General features: G+C 38.7%; 1 protein-coding gene across 4 annotated transcripts in view; it reads left to right on the top strand.

The window, feature by feature from the left end:
• OPHN1 (oligophrenin 1) overlaps positions 1–23,162 on the top strand; it is a 729,824-nt gene that overhangs the window by 324,726 nt on the left and 381,936 nt on the right. For all 4 annotated transcript variants that reach the window (XM_064574174.1, XM_064574172.1, XM_064574171.1 and 1 more), the window contains 4 exons: positions 3,470–3,548; positions 5,063–5,096; positions 5,629–5,691; positions 6,969–7,043. In XM_064574174.1, coding sequence (XP_064430244.1) covers positions 3,470–3,548; positions 5,063–5,096; positions 5,629–5,691; positions 6,969–7,043 — 251 coding nt within the window. The remainder of the gene's footprint in view (positions 1–3,469; positions 3,549–5,062; positions 5,097–5,628; positions 5,692–6,968; positions 7,044–23,162) is intronic.

Below are 23,162 nucleotides of genomic sequence, written 5' to 3'. Positions count from 1 at the left end.
ACAGTCAGATTCCTAGAAAGGGACTTAAAGGTTGAATTACAATATCATATGAACTAAACTATCAATGACTGGAATCATAAAGATTATACTAAGAGATGAGGGCTTTTATTTATTTATTTTTTAGTCTGGAAATAAGTAAAAAGTCCTTTTCCCCATTTGAAATTCTGTTTGTTAATCCACTTTGTTAGAAATGGATGGTCCTGACCAAAGATGGTTGTGATGGTAAACATTGTTACTGGTAACCATGCAGCTGTCCCTCATTTTTCCAACAGCTTCAGGCCTAGTTGGAAGGGGGAACTATACTCCTGTTTACTGCAAAAAATGACTATTGGCTGTGGCTTCTCTTTCATGAACCTTTATTGTCTCTCGCTCTGCAGCATCACAGTGCTTAAAAGAAATTAAAATTTTCTGTGTCTAGTTTCATTGTGGTTCCCTTTTCAGCTTAAATTTGCAAGCTATTTGCAAATAATATCCCCGTAGACTTAAAGCAGTTGCAGACAATTTGGCCCTGAGATTATGTGCTGGGACCCGTTTATCATCATATATCTTGCACCTAGTGCTATACATGGCTCATGATAGGTACTGAATTTGGTGTTTATTTTTAAATGTATTTTCCCACCCCATAACACTGAGGAATTCTGAGACTAGAACCCAGGAATTAAAGTTTTGGTGTGTCTGTAATTTTAGTTACCACATATTAGGCTCTTAAAAAACATTCACTTACTTAATCCCCCTCCCCCATTTTACTGGTGCGGGGACTGAGATTTGAATATGTTAAGTTACTTGCCCAAAGTCATACAGTGGCAAGGCTGAGCACAAACACTCGTTTGTAGGTCTCCAAAGTCCATGTTGTTGTTTTTTTTTTAATTTTGTTCCATTGTCTTATAAGGAGAATAAACATGCTGTGAAATAAAGGGTCAAGTATAATAATGAACAGGTGCTGAGGTACCTCTGTGCACATGAGGTTTTCTGAGGAGTGTGGCATCTGCTTTCCTGGCTAGTAAATCTGATAGAAGAAACAAAGTCAGCATTCCCAGCAAGCATCAGTCACCCATACTCATGTCCCTGCAGCACAGAGAGCTAAGGACTCTTTGAGTCCCTTTTACTCTCTCAGGAATCGAGGGTAACTATTTTTTTTAATTAGTTTTGCTGCCATGGTGCCTCAGTGGCTCAATTGGTTAAGCCTCTGCCTTTGGCTCGGGTCATGATCCTGGGGTCCTGGGATCGAGCCCCGCATTGGGCTCCTCGCTCAGCAGGAAGCCTGCTTCTCCTTCTCCCTCTGCCTGCCGCTCCCCCTGCTTGTGCTCTCTCTATTTTATAAAATAGATAAAATCTTTAAAAAAGTAAATAATTAGATTTGCTGCCAATATTTGAAACCACAGGCTTATAGCTCATAGAACTTGAAGTGCAATAATAATAATAATAATAATAATAATAATAATAATAACCTAACAACAACTGCTAACATTGGCCTATGTACCAGGCACTATTCTCAGCCCTTGAAGAGTATAATTTCCTTTAATCCTCACTCAGTTCCCTGAGGTATGGGGTGTTATCCCAATTTCACAAAGGAAGACAAGGAGACAGAGAGAAATTAAGCAACTTAGGTAACATAGCAAATGGTAGAGCCAGGATCCAAATCCAGGAATTCTAGTCTTCAAACCCACACTCTTAACCATTGCACTGTACTGCACATATGCAATATATGTCTTTTTGTTCTGGATGAGTGACTGGGGCCTCAGGAAGGGCAGAGATTTGCCTAAGGTCATAAAGATAGTCAACGGAAGATCCTGGACTAGAAGTCAATGTTCTTTCTACTTTGTCATCCAGTTCTTATAAATATTATTCTGTGAATTTGACTTTCTGTGGCACCCAAGAATCTTCAAATGCTTCTTGAATAGTCACTTATTCATTCTTTCGGCCTCTCTGTAGGGTTAAGAGAGGACACGCACTGGATTTTTCATTTCCTAGATAGGGAAGTTCCAGAATGTGTTTAATGTCATATCTGGTCTGTACTGTCTGCTTTTATATCTGTTGCCCATTTCCTTGTTCTTCCTCTGGCTTCAGGATTCAGCTGGCTAGCTGTCTTTACAAAGATTTCTAGACTTTCTAGCCCCATGTGATATATCCAAAAAGTTGGTTATTTGTTAGAGTAAACTTGAAAGAATCCAGTGCCCAAAGCCAAGTCCTGGTTTTCAGTTGATTTTGTCTTAACGATCATTTGGGGGTTTTCCTTTTTAAGATGTACTTTAATGGAGTAAAAGATGGAAAGTCAAATAGGCATCCCATGGTATCAAAACTGGAAGGGACCTCCCAGCTCATCTGGTCCAACACTGTTATGGATAAAGAAACTGAGGCCCATAGAGACCCAGTTACTTTTCCAGGCTCTCTGAACTCTCTTGTCATTGTTCTTACCATTCCATGACTCTGAGAGAGGTCTTAACAGAAGGAGTTAAGAGGAACCAGTTTCTCATAATGGTGCAGATATACAGATAATGCAAGGAGACTTTATATCTGCAATAATATGGTCAATCTGAAAATTCTCAGTTTGGTTGTGAAAGTCTAAAAAGACCATACAGAGTATACCAACTTGGAGTATCTCTGGCTATAGGTAGCCTACAAGTAAATAGAAAAAAAAAATGGGTTTGAGGCCATCTCTGATGGAGAAAAGGCCTTGTAGCATGGTGGTTAAGAAAGAACATGGCTGTTGGACCAGAATTCCTAAAGTTAAATCCTGGCTCTCTACTTACCCACTGTGTGAACTTAGGGAACAACTCGGTGCCTCAGTTCCCCTTCTGTAAAATAGGGATTCCTATATGGTACCTGCTTTATAGGTTCCTGGGTAGATTACATGAATTTATACCTATAAAGTACTTAGAACAGAACCTGGTACCTAATGAGCATTCAGTAACTGTTATTATTTAGTCATAAGATTGCTTAAGTCAGCCAAAAGGCCTCCTCCCTGTGCTGAGCCAGCGTGCATGTTGTTGAATTCTCTCCAGCTGGAAATACTCTTTGGACATCATAGATGGGGGAGGTAGGAAAGCCATTTTTTGGGGGGGGGGCAGGGATGGATGAATGTGCCCATGCTGAACATGCTTACTCCTAGAGCCAAGACCAAACTGCTGGCTTCCAAGAGAGAAAGGCAAAGAAAGCCACAGTTTGTCTCAAGTACAATGGAGCCAATTTAAGTGTGTATTATGGTGAGGTGTCTTGGCATCTACCTTCCTATTTCCTTGCCTGACCCTGGCATGAGGCTGCCAAGATACCATCTCCCCTAGGGTTCCCAAAGTTACTGCTCTCTAAATGTTTCATTGTTTTTTTGAGTAAAAGAGATTTTGAAAAATTGGAATTCTCTATGTGCCTGCTCAGTGTGACACCTCCCAGGGCTGAGAGGGACCCTAGATCACAAGACTTCATTTTCTCAGGTGAGTTTTCTACTTTTAACTTGTCCTCTTTTTCCCCTTAGGCCAGGAACCATCACTTTGCAGGCCCTTTCAGAAGCTAACAGAAGGCTATGGATGGAGGCTATGGATGGAAAAGAACCCGTAAGTTACCTCAGGAAACTAGAGAAACCTCAGCACCATAATCCAGTGTGAGTGCCCTGAGTGGTACCAGTGGGTCTAGGACAATTAAATAGATTGTCAGACTCAAAATTTTAGAGCTAGAAGGAATTGTTGACTTGATATTTCTTGCTTAAAAAGCAAGGCAATTTGAGTTCCAGAGGGTGAGGGACTTCTCTGGGCTTACTCTCAGAAAAGGCATAACAGCTGGGCCTAGAATCCAGGTTTCTCAGCTTCTTGCTGCAGTGTTAGATGATGCAGCTGTGCCCACAAGATCCTCTTAAGAAAGAAAATTAAGCCTTTTTTCAGTTTATACAGCATATGTGTTCATATAGAAAGATGGAAAATAATTGTCATAACTGAATAAGCCTCAGTTTCCTTTTATTTTTATTAATTTTTTAAAGGTTTTATTTATTTATTTGACACAGAGAGAGAGAGAACAAGCAGAGGGAGCTGCAGAGGGAGAGGGAGAAGCAGGCTTCCCACTGAGCAGGGAGCCCGATGCGGGGCTTGATCCCAGGATCCTGGGATCATGACCTGAGCCAAAGGCAGACGCTTAACGACTGAGCCACCCAGACGCCCCCAAAAATACCTTGTTTATAAAATTGGCAGCAAGGGCTGGTCAGCATAGAAATCTCCCTCATTGAAATATCCCTGGGCATACACACAGATGCAGATAATTTTCTTTTAAAAGGAGAGATTGTTAAAGCAGACTAACAGGTGCCATATAGAAGGCTTATTTCCTGCAGTTTCACATTATTATTGTTGCTGCTTCACTAAACACCCCAATTCACTAATCTTATACATAGTATACATGCCTTTGTTTAAAGTGTCAAAGAAGATCAGGACTTCAAGGGACATCTACTCCAATCCTGATCATTTTAGAGATCTGAATTTTGAAGTGTAGAGAATGAAAAGGACATGCCTGAGATTTCATAATGAGGTAGAGGTGGAGCCTGGACTAGACTTCGTCAAGGATCTCCTCTTTGGTTTCTCACACAGCTATCATAGTGTGTACTTCAATATGACTCAGACAAATCTTGATCAATGCATGGATCTCTTTCAGTTGGACACTTGCTTTTCTACAGAGAAACACCCATTAGTTAGCCTTTGGGGTAGGAGGTTGGTATTGGGAACATTTACATTTTACCATCAATGCCCATTAGCCATATATCCATTAGAAAACTATTTCTTTTCTCTCATGCTCTCTTGCTCCATCAGAAAAATTCTCCAAGCTTTACATAAGTAAATCTCTAAGATGGGTAGGCTGCAGTGAGCTACTTGGAATCTGCTGTAGTCTTCAGAGATTGTTAATCCAAGTGTTTTCTAGGGACCTAGGCAAAGATCATTCTGTTTAGCCCACTTTTCATCTTATTAAAGCTTTAGAGTCGCTAATGGTTTTGATGGACTATCTGGGGAAAGAGATTTAGTATTATTCGCCATACTTACCTATAGTGATTCCCAATAGCCATGGCTTTTTCTTTCTCTTTTTTTTGTAGATCTACCACAGCCCCATAACAAAACAGGAAGAAAGTGAGTCAAATTTATGATCTATTGACATTACAAACTGCTAGCTGTCCTAATCACAGTTAATACTATCATCAATAATATGTAATATTGATGCAAGTGTGTTTATTGATTCCTCTGTGGAATAAAATTCAGACCTATTTTTTTAATATGTCTACTTATTGAAATAAGGAAGTCACTTTATCTTAGCTTATGGTGTGGATAGTAATAGTAATATAGAGAAGAACATTATATCTTTCTTGTTCTAAACACATGATAGAAATTATGTGCATTTCCACCCTAACATTTCATGTTTGATGTTGCTCATGTCTAAAACAAACATAATACAATGGAATCACTAAAAGCATTTTGTGTTGTAAGAGTAAAAACTCTATTTTTCCTCTAAAAAAAAAAAAAGATCTTTCTATTTAAGGGTATTGGAGATGAAAAACCATACCCCTTATTCTCTCACTGCAGTCTCTTAGCATGATCAATAAATGTTTGGTAGGTAAAGCTTGTTATAGCAGGATCTAACTCTGTTTTCCTTTGTTTGAAACAGTGGAGCTGAATGAAGTGGGGTTCAAGTTTGTTAGGAAGTGCATCAATGTCATTGAGACCAAAGGTAAGACATGAACCAGAGTGTTGGCGGTGTTTGAATTTGGTCACTCTGAATTTATTCTGGGGCAATTTCTCTAAAGTAGCAATGATGTCATTTGTTGGTCAGGACTCGTTTTAGCAATGAAGACTATTTATGAACCTTGAACATGAGACACAAATTTCTAAAATTCCAGCAAATTCCAAGCCAGTGGTATCCAAGCATATTGGGATAATTTGCGGTTCCCTGCTTTTAAAGAGAAAGAGCTTAATTAATCAAATGGTATAAAATTCTAAGTTATGCAAGATAATTATGTCCTAGAGATCTGCTGTACAGCATAAAGCTGTAGTTAACAATACTGTATTGCAGACTTAAAAATGTTCTAAGATGGTAGATCTTGTGTTAATAGTTCTTATCACAAAAAAAAATAATAATGAATAAAGAGGGCCACAGAAAAGTTTTAGAGGTGATGGATGTGTTTCTGCATAGACTGTGGTGATGGTTTCATTTATCTCCAAACTCACCAAGTTGTATATATTAAATATGTACAGCCTCTTGTATTTAAAAAAAAAATAAAGAGAAAGAGCTTCAAACAGCTTATAAAGTATTCTAAAATACTACTGGGCACTCCTCAAATAGTGTTATGACAGTTCCATTGCAAATAAATAAGAGTTCCATTTCTGCCACAATACATATCGGTTTAAAAATTGATGGGGTGCAAAGCTGAACTCAGACAAATATGGAATCAGTGTTTTCCCAGGTTAATGATACTTCTAGTTTCTCTCTGAGAATATTTAGAATGTGGGCAAGTAGTATATGAGCCAAGCCTCTTTATTCTTTGAAATGTTGCTAGAATTTCTCTATATGCAAAATGGCCTTTTTGTTTCACATATGCCATATTCCATCCCTTTCTTCCTTTATATCACTGTTCACAAGCAACTCGGAGGTTGATATTTCCTCCTTTTTCAATTAAACCCTAGCTCCCTTTTTCAATTAAACCCTATTCTCAGCCACCTGCTGCTACCCACCTAAGCATATTTTTCTATTTACTATAGAGTATATTCTCTTCTGTTCACATTAATGAAATCTTGGTATAATCCAAATGAAAGTATGGAGAGAATAATTTGGAGAGAGGCTTCAAAACAGTTCCCCTATTGCAGGGGAAGGCTGGGGAGCTTGCAGAGGGTAGGGAGACACTTTCCTATTTGAACTGACACCAGGGTATAAGTACCTACTTTCTCAACCCTGAGGAAAGTGAAAGCTCTAGCTATGGAAACAAAACTGACCTCAATTTCTTTCCCTAGGGATCAAGACAGAGGGATTATACCGTACTGTGGGCAGCAACATTCAGGTTCAGAAGCTGCTGAATGCCTTTTTTGGTAACAATTTTAATTTCATAATTCTTATTGGAAATTGTGTATTAAAAATAAATGTCTATAAGAGAAAGGAGACATTGCTAAAAAAGGTTGTAGAATGTTTAAGAAATATTTTCAAAGGAAAAATGTATGCATATTTGCCTACCCAGGCTCAGAGACAATCTTGCCTTGAAACAACTAGCATCTCTCCTTCTCCACATCATATTGACATCTCAGAACCTTTGCAATCTGGCTTCTACCCCAACCTCTCCACTAGAACTACTTTTGCCAGGCTTAGAAGGTATCTTCTGTGAAATCCAGTGGACGATTTTCAGACTCTGTCTTGCTGGATCTCCTTGTTGACTGTTCCCTCCTTTTTGAAACTTTCTCCCTAATGTGACTTCTTGTGACTCAACATCTTGTGACTTTTCTAAAATCTTGTATTAAACCTTTCAAGTGACTCTTGTCAGATCCTTTTTCTTCTTCTCATCTTCTAAATCTTGGCTGGGTATTTTCCAGCATTCCATCTTTGCCACCCTTTGCTTCTTCCTCTACATATATTCCTAATGAATAAATATTAACTTGGTAATGCATGACATTTTTTTCCCTTTTTACATGTCTAGTGATTTTTAAAGTTTTTATTCAAATTCCAGTTAGTTAACGTACAGTGTAATAGTAGTTCCACATGTATAATATAGTGATTCAGCACTTCCGTATAACACCAATTGCTCATCACAAATATAATCCTTAATCCCCGTCACCTGTTTAACCTATCCCCCTACCCACCTCCCCTCTGATAACCATCACTTTGTTCACTACAGTTGAGTCTATTCTTGGTTTGCCTCTCTCTTTTTTTCCCCCTATGCTCACTTGTTTGGTTTCTTAAATTACACAAATGAGTGAAATCATATGGTATTTGTCTTTCTCTGACTGACTTATTTGGCTTAGCATAATGCTCCCTAGCTCCATGCATGCAGTTACAGATGGCAAGATTTCATTCCTTTTTGATGGCTGAGTAATATTCCATTATGTATATAGACCACATCTTCTTTATCTATTCAACAGTCAATGGACATTTGGGCTCCTTCCATATTTTGACTTATATTCATAGTACTGCTATAAACATTGGGGTGCTTATACTTTGAATTAGTATTTTTTGGGTAAATACCCAGTAGCACAATTGCTAGATCATAGGGTAGTTCTATTTTAAACTTTTTGAGGAACCTCCGCATGGTTTTCCAGAGTGGTTGTACCTCTTTGCATTCCCACCAACACTGCAAGAGGGTTCCCCTTTATCTACATCCTTGTCAATACCTGTTGTTTCTTGTGTTGTTAATTTTAGCCATTCCGGCTAGTGTGAAGTGATATCTCATTGTAGTTTTGATTTGTATTTCCCTGATGATGAGTGATGTTGAGCATCTTTTCATGTGTCTGTTGGCCATCTATTTGTCTTTTTTGGAAAAATTTCTACTCATGTCTTCTGCCCTTTTTTTTAAACAATTATTTGTTTTTTGAGTGTTCAGTTTTATAAGATCTTTATAGATTTTGGATACTAACCCTTTATCAGATATGTCATTTGCAAATACCTTCTCCCATTCCATAGGCTGCCTGTTAGTTTTATTGATCATTTACTTTGCTGTGCAGAAGCTTTTTATTTTGGTGAAGTCCCAATAGTTTATTTTTGCTTTTATTTCCCTTACCTCAGGGAAACATATCTAGTAAGAAGTTGCCACGGCTGATATAAAAGAGGTTACTGCCTGTGTTCTTCTCTAGGATTTTGATGGTTTCCTGTCTCACATTTAGGCCTTTACTCCATTTTTATTTTTGTGAATGGTGTAAGAAAGCATTCCAGTTTCATTCTTTTTCATGTAGATTACCAGTTTTCGCAATACCATTTGTTGAAGACACCGTCTTTTTTCCATTGATTTTCTTTCCTGCTTTATTGAAGATTAACTAACCATACAGTTGTGGGTACATTTCTAAGTTTTCTATTCTGTTCCATTGATCTGTGTGTCCATTTTTGTGCCAGTACCATACTGTCTTGATCCCTACAGCTTTGTTATATAACTTGAAGTCCAAAATTGTGATGACTTCAGCTTTGCTTTGCTTTTTTGGGATTGCTTTGGCTATTCAGGGTCTTTTTGATCCCATACAAATTTTAAGATTCTTTGTTCTAGCTGTGTGAAAAATGACGTTGGTAATTTGATAGGGGCTGCTTTGGGTACTATAGACATTTTCATAATATTTATTCTTCAAATCCATGAGCATGGGATCTTTTTCCATTTCTTTGTGTCATCTTCAATTTCTTTCATCAGTGTTTTCTAGTTTTCAGAGTACACATCATTTACCTCTTCAGTTAGGTTTATTCCTAGGTATGTTATGCTTTTTGGTGCAGTTGCAAATGGGATCAATTCCTTGATTTCTCTTCCTGCTGCTTCATTATTGGTGCATAGAAATAAAACAGATTTCTGTACATTGTTTTTGTATCCTGCGACTTTACTGAATTCATTTATCATTTCTAGCAAGTTTTTGGTGTAGTCTTTCAGGGTTTCTAAATACAGTCTCATGTCATTGGCAGATAGTGAACATTTGACTTCTTCCTTGCCAATTTGGATGCCTTTTATTTTTCTCTTGTTGTCTGATTGCTGTGGCTAAGACTTCCAGTACTATGTTATTAGTGGTGAGAGTGGGCATTCCTGTGTTGTTCCTCACTGTAGAAGAAAAGCTATCAGTTTTTCCCCATTGAGGATATTAGCTGTGGGTTTTTCATATATGGCCTTTATTTTGCTTAGGTATTCCCTTTAATCCTACCTTTTTGAGGATTGTTATGAATGGATGTTGTACTTTGTCAAATGCATTTTCTGCATCTATTGAAAGGATCATATGGTCTTATCCTTTCTTTTATTAATGTGGTCTATCATGTTGATTGATTTGTGAATATTGAAGCACTTGCAGCCCAGGAATAAATCCCACTTGATCATGCCAAATGGTTCTTTTAGTGTACTGTTAAGGATTCAATTTGCTAGTATCTTGTTGAGAATTTTTACATCCATGTTCATCAAGGATATTTGCCTATAGTTCTCTCTTTCAGTGGAGTCTTTATCTGCTTTTGGTATCAGGAAGATGCTGGCCTCAAGAATGAATTTGGAAGTTTTCCTTCCTCTTCTAGTTTTTGGAATAGTTTGAGAAGAATAAGTATTAACTCTTCTCTAAATGTTTGGTGGAATTCCCTTGTGAAGCCATCTGGCCCTGGACTTCTGTTTGTTGGGAGATTTTTGATTACTGACTCAATTTTTTAGTGGTTTTCAGTCTGTTCAAGTTTTCTATTTCTTCCTGTTTCAGTTCTGGTAATTTATATGTTTCTGGAAATTTATCCACTTCTTCAAGGTTGTCCACTTTGTTGGCATATATTTTTTTCATAATGTTCTCTTATAATTGTCTTTCTGTGGTATTGGTTGTTATTTCTTCTTTCTCATTTTTGATTTTATTTATTTGGGTGATTTCTCTTTTCTTTTTAATAAGCCTGGCTAGGAGTTCATCAATTTTATTTATTTTTTCAAAGAAACAGCTTCTGGTTTCATTGTTCTGTTCTATTGGTTTCTTTTGCTTCTATATCATTTCTTCTGCTCTAATCTTTGTTATTTCTCTTCTTCTGCTGGTTTTAGGCTTCATTTATTCCTCTTTTTCTGGCTCCTTTAGGTGTAACGTTAGGTTGTATATTTGAGATTTTTCTTGCTTCTTGAAGTAGGCCTAATGTATTGGTATATACTTCCCTCTTAAGAGTATGTCTAGCAATTTTGATTAGATCCTGAAAATCATGGGTATTGCATGTCTTGATTTTGTTGACTTCTGTTAAAGAGTATTGAAATTTGTTTTTTAGGTAGTTATTTGTAGATCAACTTCGTCCATTTGAGGCTTCTTTTTAAGCTTGTTAGGACAAATATAAGGTAACTTTTACTGGCAAGGTTAATCCTACTACTAAAGTCTGCTTTCTTTTTTCTCCTCATTCTTACTGGTTGGAACTTAAACATCTCCCAGCTCTGCATCGCTTCTTGGAATTGTTCAGCTTAAAATTCCCTGATATTTCATTGGCTAACCTCATAGACTTTCTTTTAAAGATTATTTATTTATTTTTAATTTATTTTAGAGAGAGAGAGAGAGAGAGCACAGGCCGGGGGACGAGCAGAGGGGGAGGCAGAGGGAGAGGGAAAGAAACTCAAGCAGACTCTGTACTGAGTGCAGAGCCCAATGTGGGGCTCAATCCCATGACTCTGAGATCATGACCTGAGCCAAAATGAAGAGTCAGATGCTCAACTGACTGAGCCACCCAGGTGCCCTAGCTCATACATTTTTATCTTGGCCACTCATGGCTTAGTATTCAATGGACAGACTCAAGGAGACTCATAGAAAATTTTTTTTTTTTTTTTAGTTCTTCCTCTATACAACTCTCTCTTTTCTGGTACACTGCCCTGCAAATTCTAGCTGCCTCAGCCTCTCTAAACTCCAGTGTTTGTCTCTTCCACCTGAGCAAGACTTCCATGCTCAGCAAGACTTCCAAGCTCCCTATGCTACCATTCAGAATGTGCTTTCAGGTAGCAAGTGGTGACAATGGTAGGACTTATTTTATTTGTTTCCCTTTTTTTCAGAGTCATTGTCAAACAGCTCTTTCTTTTATTTTGTCCAATTTTCTAATTGTTACAACAGGAGAGCAAGTATAGTACCAGTTACTCCAACATGGCCTGGAGTAGAAGTCCCTCTGTGGGGTTTTACTAGCACCCCAAAATCTCTAGCCTAGACATCATCTCCTGAGTTCTAACTGCGATGTATCTAGTTTCTCACTGGACCTGTGCTTCCCAAACATATTTAGATCATGGTACATTGTAATGATCATATCTGTATAGCATACTCTGTTATATGAACAAAACTGATCATGGCACAAGTATTAAGCTCCAAGGGCCGAAGGAATCAGAATTGGAATTGTCGCAGACTCTCTCTCTACATACATGTTTCACAGATACATATATTTGACATGTCCAGAACTAAACTTAATTGTTTTTATCTTTCCGCAAACCTGCTGTTCTTCCTTTTGTGAATGGTAGTGAACTATCTGATAATCTCAGTTTTCATAAAGCATCAGAAAACAAATTGACTGTGGAGAGCTGCACTTTGAATAAAGCACATATTTTTGGTCTTTTCTGTGATGCATAGCTTACCTTCCATAACCCTGTAGGCCTGACAACCTAACCCTGTTAGTATTTGAGGATGCTACAGCATGTAATAATGGCAGGTATAGAGTTTTTGTATTATAGAGTACATCATTATTGCCTCAGCATTTGTTTGCATTTATCACTTTATATTCTTGACTTAAAAATTCACATTGTCCTATTCCAGGCCATTTACATTACATTTTATAAGCTATAGGACACTTTTTTATTTATGAAAGGGCTTAAAGCATGGCCCAGAATAAATCTCTGAAAAATTATTGAAATCAGATTAACTGTTTAGAATTCTCTGTCTAGTATCACTACATTCTTCTACCTAATATATAATAAGCTAAAACATGTGTCATGCTCAATATCCTACTGATTCTTTTACAGGCTTCAATAGGACTGAAATGGTTCCCTCAAATCATACATGGCAATACAATTTGATTTATATATCAAAGAAAATGACAGGGTTGGCATATTGCATCTATTCAACATCAAGTTCCAAATATCATTACTTACATGAATATCTGAAAAGTAGACCAAGAATTTCTGGATATAAATATTTATACATATAATATAAAACAGTGTCAGTTTTACTTATTTATGCATAAAAGTGGTAAACTCTGATCCTTTCCCCAATTCTAATTCTATATTTGGTGATCCTTATTCATTTAGCAAATAATTTGAGTATCTAACTAAGGGTCAGGCATTTTGCTCAAGGATGTAGATTAGAGTGAACATATCACTTGCATTTACTACCTTCGTGGGGCCTACATTTTATAGGAAAGACTGTCTTTCTGCTAACTTAAAATTTGTATTTGTATGGGGTGATTTCCTTTCTAAGCTTCTTGTATATTATGTCTTCTGGGGGTGCTCACTGGGATCCTCAAAGTATTCTTGCTTCTTTTCACCCTACCCTGATCTATTTCCACGCCATTAGGGGCCAGCTGCCTTGGCTCCATATAGGCTCATCATGATTTATCCTGGGAAGAAGAGTATTCCTTTCCTTTTGCTAGCACAGCATGTTTTTATCTCTTTCCTTAAGTCTCATGCTCTATGCAAGTCAAAGGTACACTTCCAGCTATGTTTTTTAACTTAAACAACCCTTAGACTACTTTCTTTATAGCACCTCCTATAACACATGACTGGGGGCTTTTTTTTGTTCTTCACTAAAAGCTTCTATTCTTTGCCCAACTGAAAATCTGTCTTTTTGCCAAATAAAATATAACACAGACCACAAAGTCAATGGGAGGGGGAAACACATCCACAATCAATAATTATTTTTCTTTTTTTTTTTTTTTTAAAGATTTATTTATTTATTTGAGACAGAGAGAATGAGAGAGAGAGAGCACATGAGAGGGGGGAGGGTCGTCTACGGCCATACCACCCTGAACGCGCCCGATCTCGTCTGATCTCGGAAGCTAAGCAGGGTCGGGCCTGGTTAGTACTTGGATGGGAGAGGGGGGAGGGTCAGAGGCAGAAGCAGGCTCCCTGCCGAGCAGGGAGCCCGATGCGGGACTCGATCCAGGGACTCCAGGATCATGACCTGAGCCGAAGGCAGTCGCTCAACCAACTGAGCCACCCAGGCGCCCTCAGTAATTATTTTTCATTCAGTCCATCATTGGGTTAGTCACATTCCTCCCCCACCCAAGATTGTTGCATTATGCTCTATGTTTTTTTTATTATGTTCAGTTAGCCACTGCATAGTACATCATTAGTTTTTGATGTAGTGTTCAATGATTCATTAGTTGTGTATAACACCCAGTGCTCATCACGGCATGTGCCCTCCTCAATACCCATTATGCTCTATGTTAACAGATCCTACAAAATGAAGGGGTAGCATCTTCACTCATGCTGAATCCATCATAAACTAAACACAGAGAAGCTAATCTGATTACCTCAGAAACAGCTAGGTACTGCATCTAAGTGTTCTGCTTCTCCACCCCTTATCAAGTCCTAGTCATCTTATTAATGATAATGCATATTATAATAATTACATATATTTGTATTATAATCTTGATAATCATAATCATGCACATGATAATACCACTGTACCTAGCACATTACAGGTAGTGTTCCTTCAGTGGGACTCTAAAATCTTGTGCTCCAGAGAGTATTTCACAATGACTGGAACAGAGGGGTGAGATAGAGCAGTGAGACTGGATGTATGGATATGTGTCCTTTATGAAGTTGATTCTAGCTAGGAAGCCATACATGGAAGAACATTATTCCCACAATACTGTTACCTAATGCCAGAGGCCTGCTGAACTAAACAGAGGAGAAATGAACATAGTGAGTAAAGTAGCATATAATTGGTAAGATGTTAATTATTTAGGTTTTAAAATTTCTCCTTTTATCTTTATGCTATTAAAAAATACATTTAATTTTCAGAAACTAAATGGAACACCTAATATAATCGTATGTAGACAGTTAAATGCAATAGAAATTATAGTGATATTTTTTTCCAAAAAAATCATACTTGGAGAGGAAAAAAAGGTGGTAGAGGAATAGGGGACCCTATTCCAACCAGTCCCCTGAATTGACCTGGATACCTACCAGACCACTCTGAACACCCACGAAATCAGCCTGAGATGTAAGAAGATATATCTGGATCTCTACAAACAGAATATTGCAGACAGTTGGTTTTGAGGTATGAAGCGGGGGGCTGTGATTCCGTGGGGACTTACCAGAAGATAAATGGAAGGGGGAGGGAGCCTTTGGGATCTTGCACCACTGGTGAGCAAAAGCCTCCCGTGCTGGGGATGGGGCACAGACTCGCAGACAGGTAGCAATGGGGAAAGGACTTTAGGGCAGTCCCCCAGACTAAAACCAGAGTGGCGGGGCAATGCATGCGACCTGGGGGCAGCTGGCGATTTTAGAAGCATAAAGGGTAGAGATGTGCCCTGACCTGCAGGCAAGGACTGGAGCGCTGCTGAGGGGCCCACAGCCCAGGACGCTGTAGTTTATAGCAGTGCTGACAGAAACGGACATAGTGTGGCCTGGAGAACTCACTGAAGAACAGATGGTGATCTCTCTGCTCTGAGGCAGGTGGTTGGAATTGGTCTATTCTGCTCTGACTCTTGGAAGAAACGTGGAAAGCCACCAGAGAACAAAAGCCCCCCAAAACCAGTTTTCACTGAGCCCATCCCCCCCACAGGGATCATGGCAAATCTGCCCAAACAGGGTTACCTGAGTAACAGTGTGGCAGGCCCCTTCCCGAGAAGACAGGATGGGAGAACAAGAGGCTGACAACCCTAAGGTCCCTATAAAACCAGTGCATCATGCTTGGGTTGTGGTAAATAATTTGGACTCTGTACATTCTCTCAACCAACCCTCAACAGAATGACTAGGAGGAGGAGCCCCCAAAATAGGAAAGACTCAGAGACTGTGACTTCTGCCACAGATTTACAAATGGATACAGATAATAACCAAGATGTCAGAAATGGAATTCAGGGTAGCAATTGTGAAGACAATGGCTAGAATGGAGAAATTGATTAACGGCAACATAGAGTCTCTAAGGGCAGAAATGAAAGCTGAATTGGCAGAACTTAAAAATGCTATCAATGAGATCCAATCTAGGTACTCTTACAGCTAGGATAAATGAGGCAGAAAAACGAATTAGTGATCTAGAAGACCAACTGATAGAGAAGAAGTAAAAAAAGGAGGCCTGGGAAAAACAGCTCAAAACCCATGAAAACAGAATTAGAGAAGTAAGTGACGCCATGAAACGTTCCAAGGTCAGAATTATTGGGATCCCTGAGGGGGTGGAGAAAGAGAGAGGACGAGAAGATATATTTGAGCAAATCGTAGCTGAGAACTTCCCTAATCTGGGGAATGAAACAAACATTCACGTCCTAGAAGCAGAGAGGACCCCTCCCAAGATCAAGGAAAACAGGCCAACACCCCGGCATGTAATAGTAAAACTCGCAAATCTTAGAACCAAGGAAACCATCTTAAGGGCAGTTAGGGGGAAGAGATTCCTTAGGTACAGAGGGAGAAGCATCAGAATAATGTCAGACCTATCCACAGAGACCTAGCAAGCCAGAAGGGGCTGGCAAGACATATTCAGGGTACTAAATGAGAAGAACATGCAGCCAAGAATACCTTATCTGGCAAGGCTTTCATTTAGAATGGATGGAGAGATGCAGAGCTTCCACGACTGGCAGAAACTGAAAGAATATGTGACCACTAAGTCAGCCCTGTAAGAAATATTAAGGGGGGTTCTATAAAAGGAGAAAGACCCCAAGAGAGATATACAACAGAAATTTACAGAAAAAATCTATAGAAATAGGACTTCACAGGCAGCATGATGACAAATTCATATCTTTCAATAATCACTCTCAACATGAATGGCCTAAATGCTCCCATAAAATGGCACAGGGTCGCAGACTGGATAAAAAGACAGGACCCATCCATATGCTGTCTACAAGAGACTCATTCTGAACCTAAAGATATATCGAGACTGAAAGCATGGTACTGGCACAAAACAGACATATAGACCGGTGGAACAGAATAGAGAGCCCAAATATGGACCCTCAACTCTATGGTCAAATAATCTTCGACAAAGCAGGAAAAAATATGCAATGGAAAAAAACAGTGTCTTTAATAAATGGTGCTGGGAAAATTGGAGAGCTATACACAGAAGAATGAAACTCGACCATTCTCTAACACCATACACAGAGATAAACTCAGAATGGTTGAAAGATCTCAATGTGAGACAGGAATCCATCAACATCCTAGTGGAGAACATAGGCAGTAATGTCTTTGACATCAGCCGCATCAACTTCTTTGAAGATTACTAGAAATCTCCAAAGGGAAGTTAAACAAAAGGGAAAATGAACTTTTGGGACTCTATCAAGATAAAAAGCTTCTGCACAGCAAAAGAAACAGTCAACAAAACAAAGAGGCAACCCACAGAATGGGAGAAGATATTTGCAAATGACACTATAGACAAAGGGCTGATATCTGAGATCTATAAAGAACTTCTCAAACTCAGCACCCAGAAAACAAATAATCAACTCAAAGAATGGGCAGAAGATCTGAACAGACACTTTTCAAAAGAAGACATACAAATGGCTAACAGACACATGAAAAAATCTTCATCATCATTAGCCATCAAGGAAATTCAAAGCAAAGCAACATTGAGATACCACCTTACACCAGTTAGAATGTCAAAAATTGACAAGGGAAGAAACAACAAATGTTGGAGAGGTTGTTGAGAAAGGGGAACCTCTTAACACTGTTGGTGGGAATGCAAGTTGGTACAGCCACTTTGGTAAACAGTGTGGAGGTTCCTCAAAAAATTAAAAATAGAGCTACCCTATGACCCCGCAATTGCAGTCCTGGGTATTTACCCCAAAGATACAGATGTAGTGAAAAGAAGGGCCACATGCCCCCCAATGTTTATAGCAGCAATGTCTGTAATAGCCAAACTGTGGAAAGAGCCGAGATGCCCTTCAACAGATGAATGGATAGCGAAGACGTAGTCCCTATATACAATGGAATATGACTCAGCCATCAGAAAGGATGAATACCCAACTTTTACATCAACATGGATGGGACTGGAGGAGATGAAATAAGTCAAGCAGAGAAAGTCAATTATCACAGGGTTTCACTTATTTGTGGAACATAAGGAATAGCATGGAGGACATTAGGAGAAGGAAGGGAAAAATGAAGGGGGGGATCAGAGGGCAAGATGAACCATGAGAGACTATGGAGTCCGAGAAACAAACAGGGTTTTAGAGGGTAGGGGAGAAGGGGGATGGGTTAGCCCAGTGATGGGTATTAAGGAGGGCACATATTGCGTGGAACACTGGGTGTTACGTGAAAACAATGAATCATGGAACACTACATCAAAAACTAATGTTCTACTATATGGTGACTAACATAACATAATAAAATTAAAAAAAAATCATAACTATTCAGCATCTAAAGACTTACATTTAGTATTAAACTCACATGTATCTAGACAAATAGATAATAAATATATATTGAAAAGAAGCAACTTCAAAGTATATGAGGTTTTTGAGTAACAGAGACATAATACCCCTAGGAAATTAAACAAAACCATATCACACTCCACTTTAGGAGCTGCATAAGTTGAACTCTGTGCATTTATGTGTAAAGCAACTCTGTAGGTTAATAACCTTTATTATACTCAAGTATAGTGGGGAGTTTTACCTTTCAATACATATGAAGGCATTTTTATTCCTAAGGTCAGGTGTGTGTGTGTGTGTGTGTGTGTGCATGTATTTAAGAACTTATATAGGTTCAGTACCTTAATCACAAATATACTTAGTAACCTAAATAGGTACGTTGAATATTCTCAGATCACGTGTGCTTTGAACCAGTGACATTAAGAGGCTGGAATAATTTGTAAATAGTTATTTAACGTTGTCCTGTTTTAAATTCTTTATTTGCCTTCAGTTTTGAAGCTGGAAATAAAGTCTGTGCTGTGAATATTTGTTTTTTCAATTGTTTTCTTAAAATCTGAATAATGGATACCAAATTCATCTTCAGTTCCCAACCAACATATTGCCCTTTCTAGCATTCTTGTCAATGTGTGAAAAGTGGGAAAGAAATATTTGTGTCAGGCATATCTTATCTTACAAAAAAGTTAAAGTTTTGACATAACAAACTGGTAACCTCCTTACCCTACGTGCTACCTGCTGCTGGGTTTCTCATTTGGAGAGTCTATCCGCTATCTCACCATGAATAAGGAACCAGGGAACTTTTTGCACTGATGTCCTATTGCTACTTTCACCAGTCAGTCTTATGGAGTTAAAATCAAGGTATTGGTGGGGTTGCATTCACTCTGGGGGCTCTAAAGGATAATCTGTTCCTTTGCCTTTTGTAGCTTCTAGGAGCTGACTACTGTCCTTGTTTCCTATGTGCCAGGCACTGTATCAGGTGGTAGTTATATAGCAGTGAACAGACAGACAGAAATCCCATTCCTCATGAAGCATAGAGTCTAGCAGCAGCCATATTGTTCATGGATATAGTCCTACATTTTCCTCCCAGAATAAACTCTGGAATATCCCCAATCCAGGGTTCTGTTGATTTCCACCTGACAGTACAGGCAATTGGAAAAGAGAAATCACAGTTCCATTTTGAAAGAACAGCCTGCTTCTTGAACCAAGGTCTTTCATACTATTTATATGAATTATGTAAGAAGAATATATTAACTTTGGGATAATGTAAAAGTATTCTTCTTTTCTGATACAGAGTGTATGTGTCGTTTTCTCTTTCTGAACTCCACTGGTTCTCATTTTCCTCCTAGTCTTATTGCTTATCTTCTGCCTCCTCCTGTCTTGATTTATGAACCCCTTTCTACTTTCCTTAGACCAGTCTTACAGTTCACGCCATTTCATCTATTGATTCATTCAGTGTTTATTGAATGTCTACTATATGATAGACACTAGTGTTTATGGCTGCTCTTTACCTCTCTTTATCTTTTATTTTTCTCTCATGCTTCACATATCCCTTGCCTTCCATTCTGATATACTGTCAATTTACTTTCATAAAATGTCTCCCATTAGCTCACATTGGAGACCCTTTCAGATACAAGTAACTAGTCAATTCAATCAGAAATAAAAGACTAGTCTTCTCTAGATCAAATCTAGTTGTCATCTGGGAAAATTGCATTTACAGAATTCTCAGGTAGGTAGTACATACTCTAGCATTCCTCAGTCTATTTTTTTTTTTCCACAAGATGCTTGGATCTCTAGGAATCTAATATCCAGCACAATGGCCGACATAAGAAATATTTGTGGAATGAATGAGTGCTGTAATGATAATTCCAAAAGTCACAATACTTATGACACAGTGCTGGCTACAGCAAAATCCAGCTATTGTTCCATATTCATTTATTTCTCATGTACTTTTAATAATGGTACAAGTCATTAATTGCCAGTTATATTTAACAATTTTTCACATACTTTTTCAAATAAAAGCTGACATTAGAAATCAGTAAAATTTGGGGCACCTGGGTGGCTCAGTTGGTTAAGCGACTGCCTTTGGCTCAGGTCATGATCCTGGAGTCCCTGGATCGAGTCCCGCATCAGGCTCCCTGCTCGGCGAGGAGCCTGCTTCTCCCTCTGACCCTCCCCCCTCTCATGTACTCTCTCTCTCTCTCTCATTCTTGCTCTCTCAAATAAATAAATAAATCTTAAAAAAAAAGAAATCAGCAAAATTTGTAGAATAAGAATGCTCAGCAAGTCCCATTGAAGTGTGAGTATACATTCTAAACGGATTTCACAGATTGATCAGTCTATACTTGCACTCAAAATTTTACATTCCTTGGTAGGTACATGTACTGCTAAAACATAAACTGAGGCATATTAAAAATTTTAAGAGCTAATTTGAGGATAAATCCATTTGAATTGGGCAGCATTCTGTCTAGCAGATAGAAAAGAGCTGCAAGGCTCTGTAGAAAATGAAAGACCTTTTTTTCCTTTAAAAATTTTTTATTGTCATAGAATATATACAACATAAAATTGCCATTTTAGACAGTTAAGTGTACAGTTTTGTGACATTAATTACATTCACAGTGTTGTACAAACATTACCACTATTTATTTCCAAAACTTTTTCATCATCCCAAACAGAAATTCTATAGCAATTAAGCAATAACTCCCCATGCCCCGCCTCCAACGTTTTTTGTTATGCTATGTTAGTCCCCATACAGTACATCATTAGTTTTTGATGTAGTGTTCCAAGATTCATTATTTGCGTATAATACCCAGTGCTCATTATAGCACGTGCCCTCCTTAATATCCATCACTGGGCTAACCCATCCCCCAACCCCCCCTCCCCTCTGAAACCCTCAGATTGTTTCCCAGAGTCCATAGTCTCTCATGGTCCATCTCCCCCTGATTTCCCCCAGTTCAGGTTTTCCTTCCTTTCCCTAATGTCCTCCATGCTATCCCTTATGTTTGACATATGAGTGAAACCATATCTATAAAGAACTTCTCAAACTCAACACCCCAAAAATAAATAAATCAAAAAATGGGCAGAAGACATGCATAGACACTTTTCCAAAGAAGACATCAAATGATAAGAGACACATGAAAAAATAAATGTTCAACATCATTAGCCATCAGGGAAATTCAAATCAAAATTACATTGAGATACCACCTTAAAGCAGTTAGAGTGGCAAAAATTAACAAAGCAGAAAACAACAAATGTTGGTGAGGATGTGGAGAAAGGGGAACCCTCTTACCCCGTCGGTGGGAATGCAAGCTGGTGCAGCCACTCTGGAAAACAGTATGGAGGTTCCTCAAAAAGTTAAAAATAGAGCTACCCTATGATCCAGCAATTGCACTACTAGGTATTTACCCCCAAAATACAAACACAGTGCAAAGAAGGGGCACCTGCACCCCAATGCTCATAGCAGCAATGTCCACAATATCCAAACTGTGGAAGGAGCCGAGATGCCCTTCAACAGAGGAATGGATAAAGATGTGGTTCATATATACAATGGAATATTACTCAGCCATCAGAAAGGGTGAATACCCACCATTTGCAAAGACATGGATGGAACTGGAGGGGATTATGCTAAGTGAAATAAGTCAAGCAGAGAAAATGAAAGACTTTTATAGGCAGATGGGAGCAGCAACAGGAAGTTATATTAGGAGGAAGGGTAGGTTGCTTATTACAAGATTACTTTCCTTTAGGGAATGACAGGGGTCTTTTGGACATATCATCTAACTAGTGCTGATTAAGTGATTTCTGATGGACTGGTTTAAAATTCCTTTTCTGGGAAAAACAAAATAATAATTAAGTCTCAGTTTGGGCAATGTGGGGCTTACCATAAATGACTTCATTTTGGGCCTGTTTTCTTATTTTTTTAAGAAGTGCACCTCTTTTGAACAGAATCTCAGCCTAATTGGAAGATGTGATCAAAATTTAAGGCTCTAGTGCTACTTCCAGCTACTGCACTGGGGTGCTCACAGGTTTTTTTTGTTTTTTTTTTCTTTTCTGAATCTGTGTGGTATTCATATGTCATGACATCAGGTTCACATTCTTTAAGTTGGCCATTCTCTTTGCTCCTTTTCTGACATTCTAATCTCAGGGAGGTCATTTTCTTGATGATTAGCAGCTGTGAGCATGCATTTAAAGATTTTAAGAGAACACAGTGTCCCAGGGAGACTGCTATGATTATTATTTTTTTTAAAGATTTTTCTTTATTTATTTGACAGAGAGAGACAGAGCGAGAGAAGGAACACAAGCAGGGGGAGTGGGAGAGGGAGAAGCAGGCTTCCCGAGGAGCCAAGGAGCACGGAGCCCGATGCAGGGCTCAATCCCAGGACCGTGAGATCATGAGCTGAGCCGAAGGCAGATGCTTAACCACTGAGCCACCCAGGTGCCCCAAGACTGCTATGATTATTATAAGCAAGATAATTCCACATGTCTGGAGTGTACTTTGGAGCCATGGTTCCCAAGACCCAAACCAATCAGAATCAAAGTCAAAGACCCCATTGAAGTTGCTTTCTTAATCCAAGTGAGTTGTTCAGTAATCTTATGTAGCTGAGTCTCAACTTCCCCAGAAGTGTCGGTCCAAGTGAGCATTTGGTATTATCCATAGCACAAACACCTGTCTTCTCAGCTGAAAGATAAGCAAGGGCTATCCAACTTTGTTCAGAAAGTCTAGGGATTTTTTTGGGCAATTATTGTTTGAGTAGTAGATTCAGGTATAGTCACCTGAGTTAAGGAGCATTGTTTTCCTGTGTATTAACAGAGAGGAAAAGCAAGTAGTGAAAGGCAAAAGGAAAGGCTTCCTTTTGGATATGAAAATCCTGATCTACAATTTTGGGGGAGCTCTTCACCTCAAGATGCCATCTTCTTCTGGGGAGGAACCTCCCTAGTGAATAATAATTTTAGATCTCTAACTGGTGTAGAGCTCCAAGAGTCTGAAGGAGCTTTTTTAAATTGAGAGT

This window comes from Mirounga angustirostris, unplaced genomic scaffold (assembly GCF_029215605.1).
Source record: "Mirounga angustirostris isolate CCGP_5_RB_7025 unplaced genomic scaffold, mMirAng1.0.hap1 SCAF_11, whole genome shotgun sequence".
Taxonomy (NCBI): Eukaryota; Metazoa; Chordata; class Mammalia; order Carnivora; family Phocidae; genus Mirounga; species Mirounga angustirostris.
The sequence above is the reverse complement of the archived record's forward strand: the minus strand, read 5'-3'. Positions and strand labels throughout refer to the sequence as shown.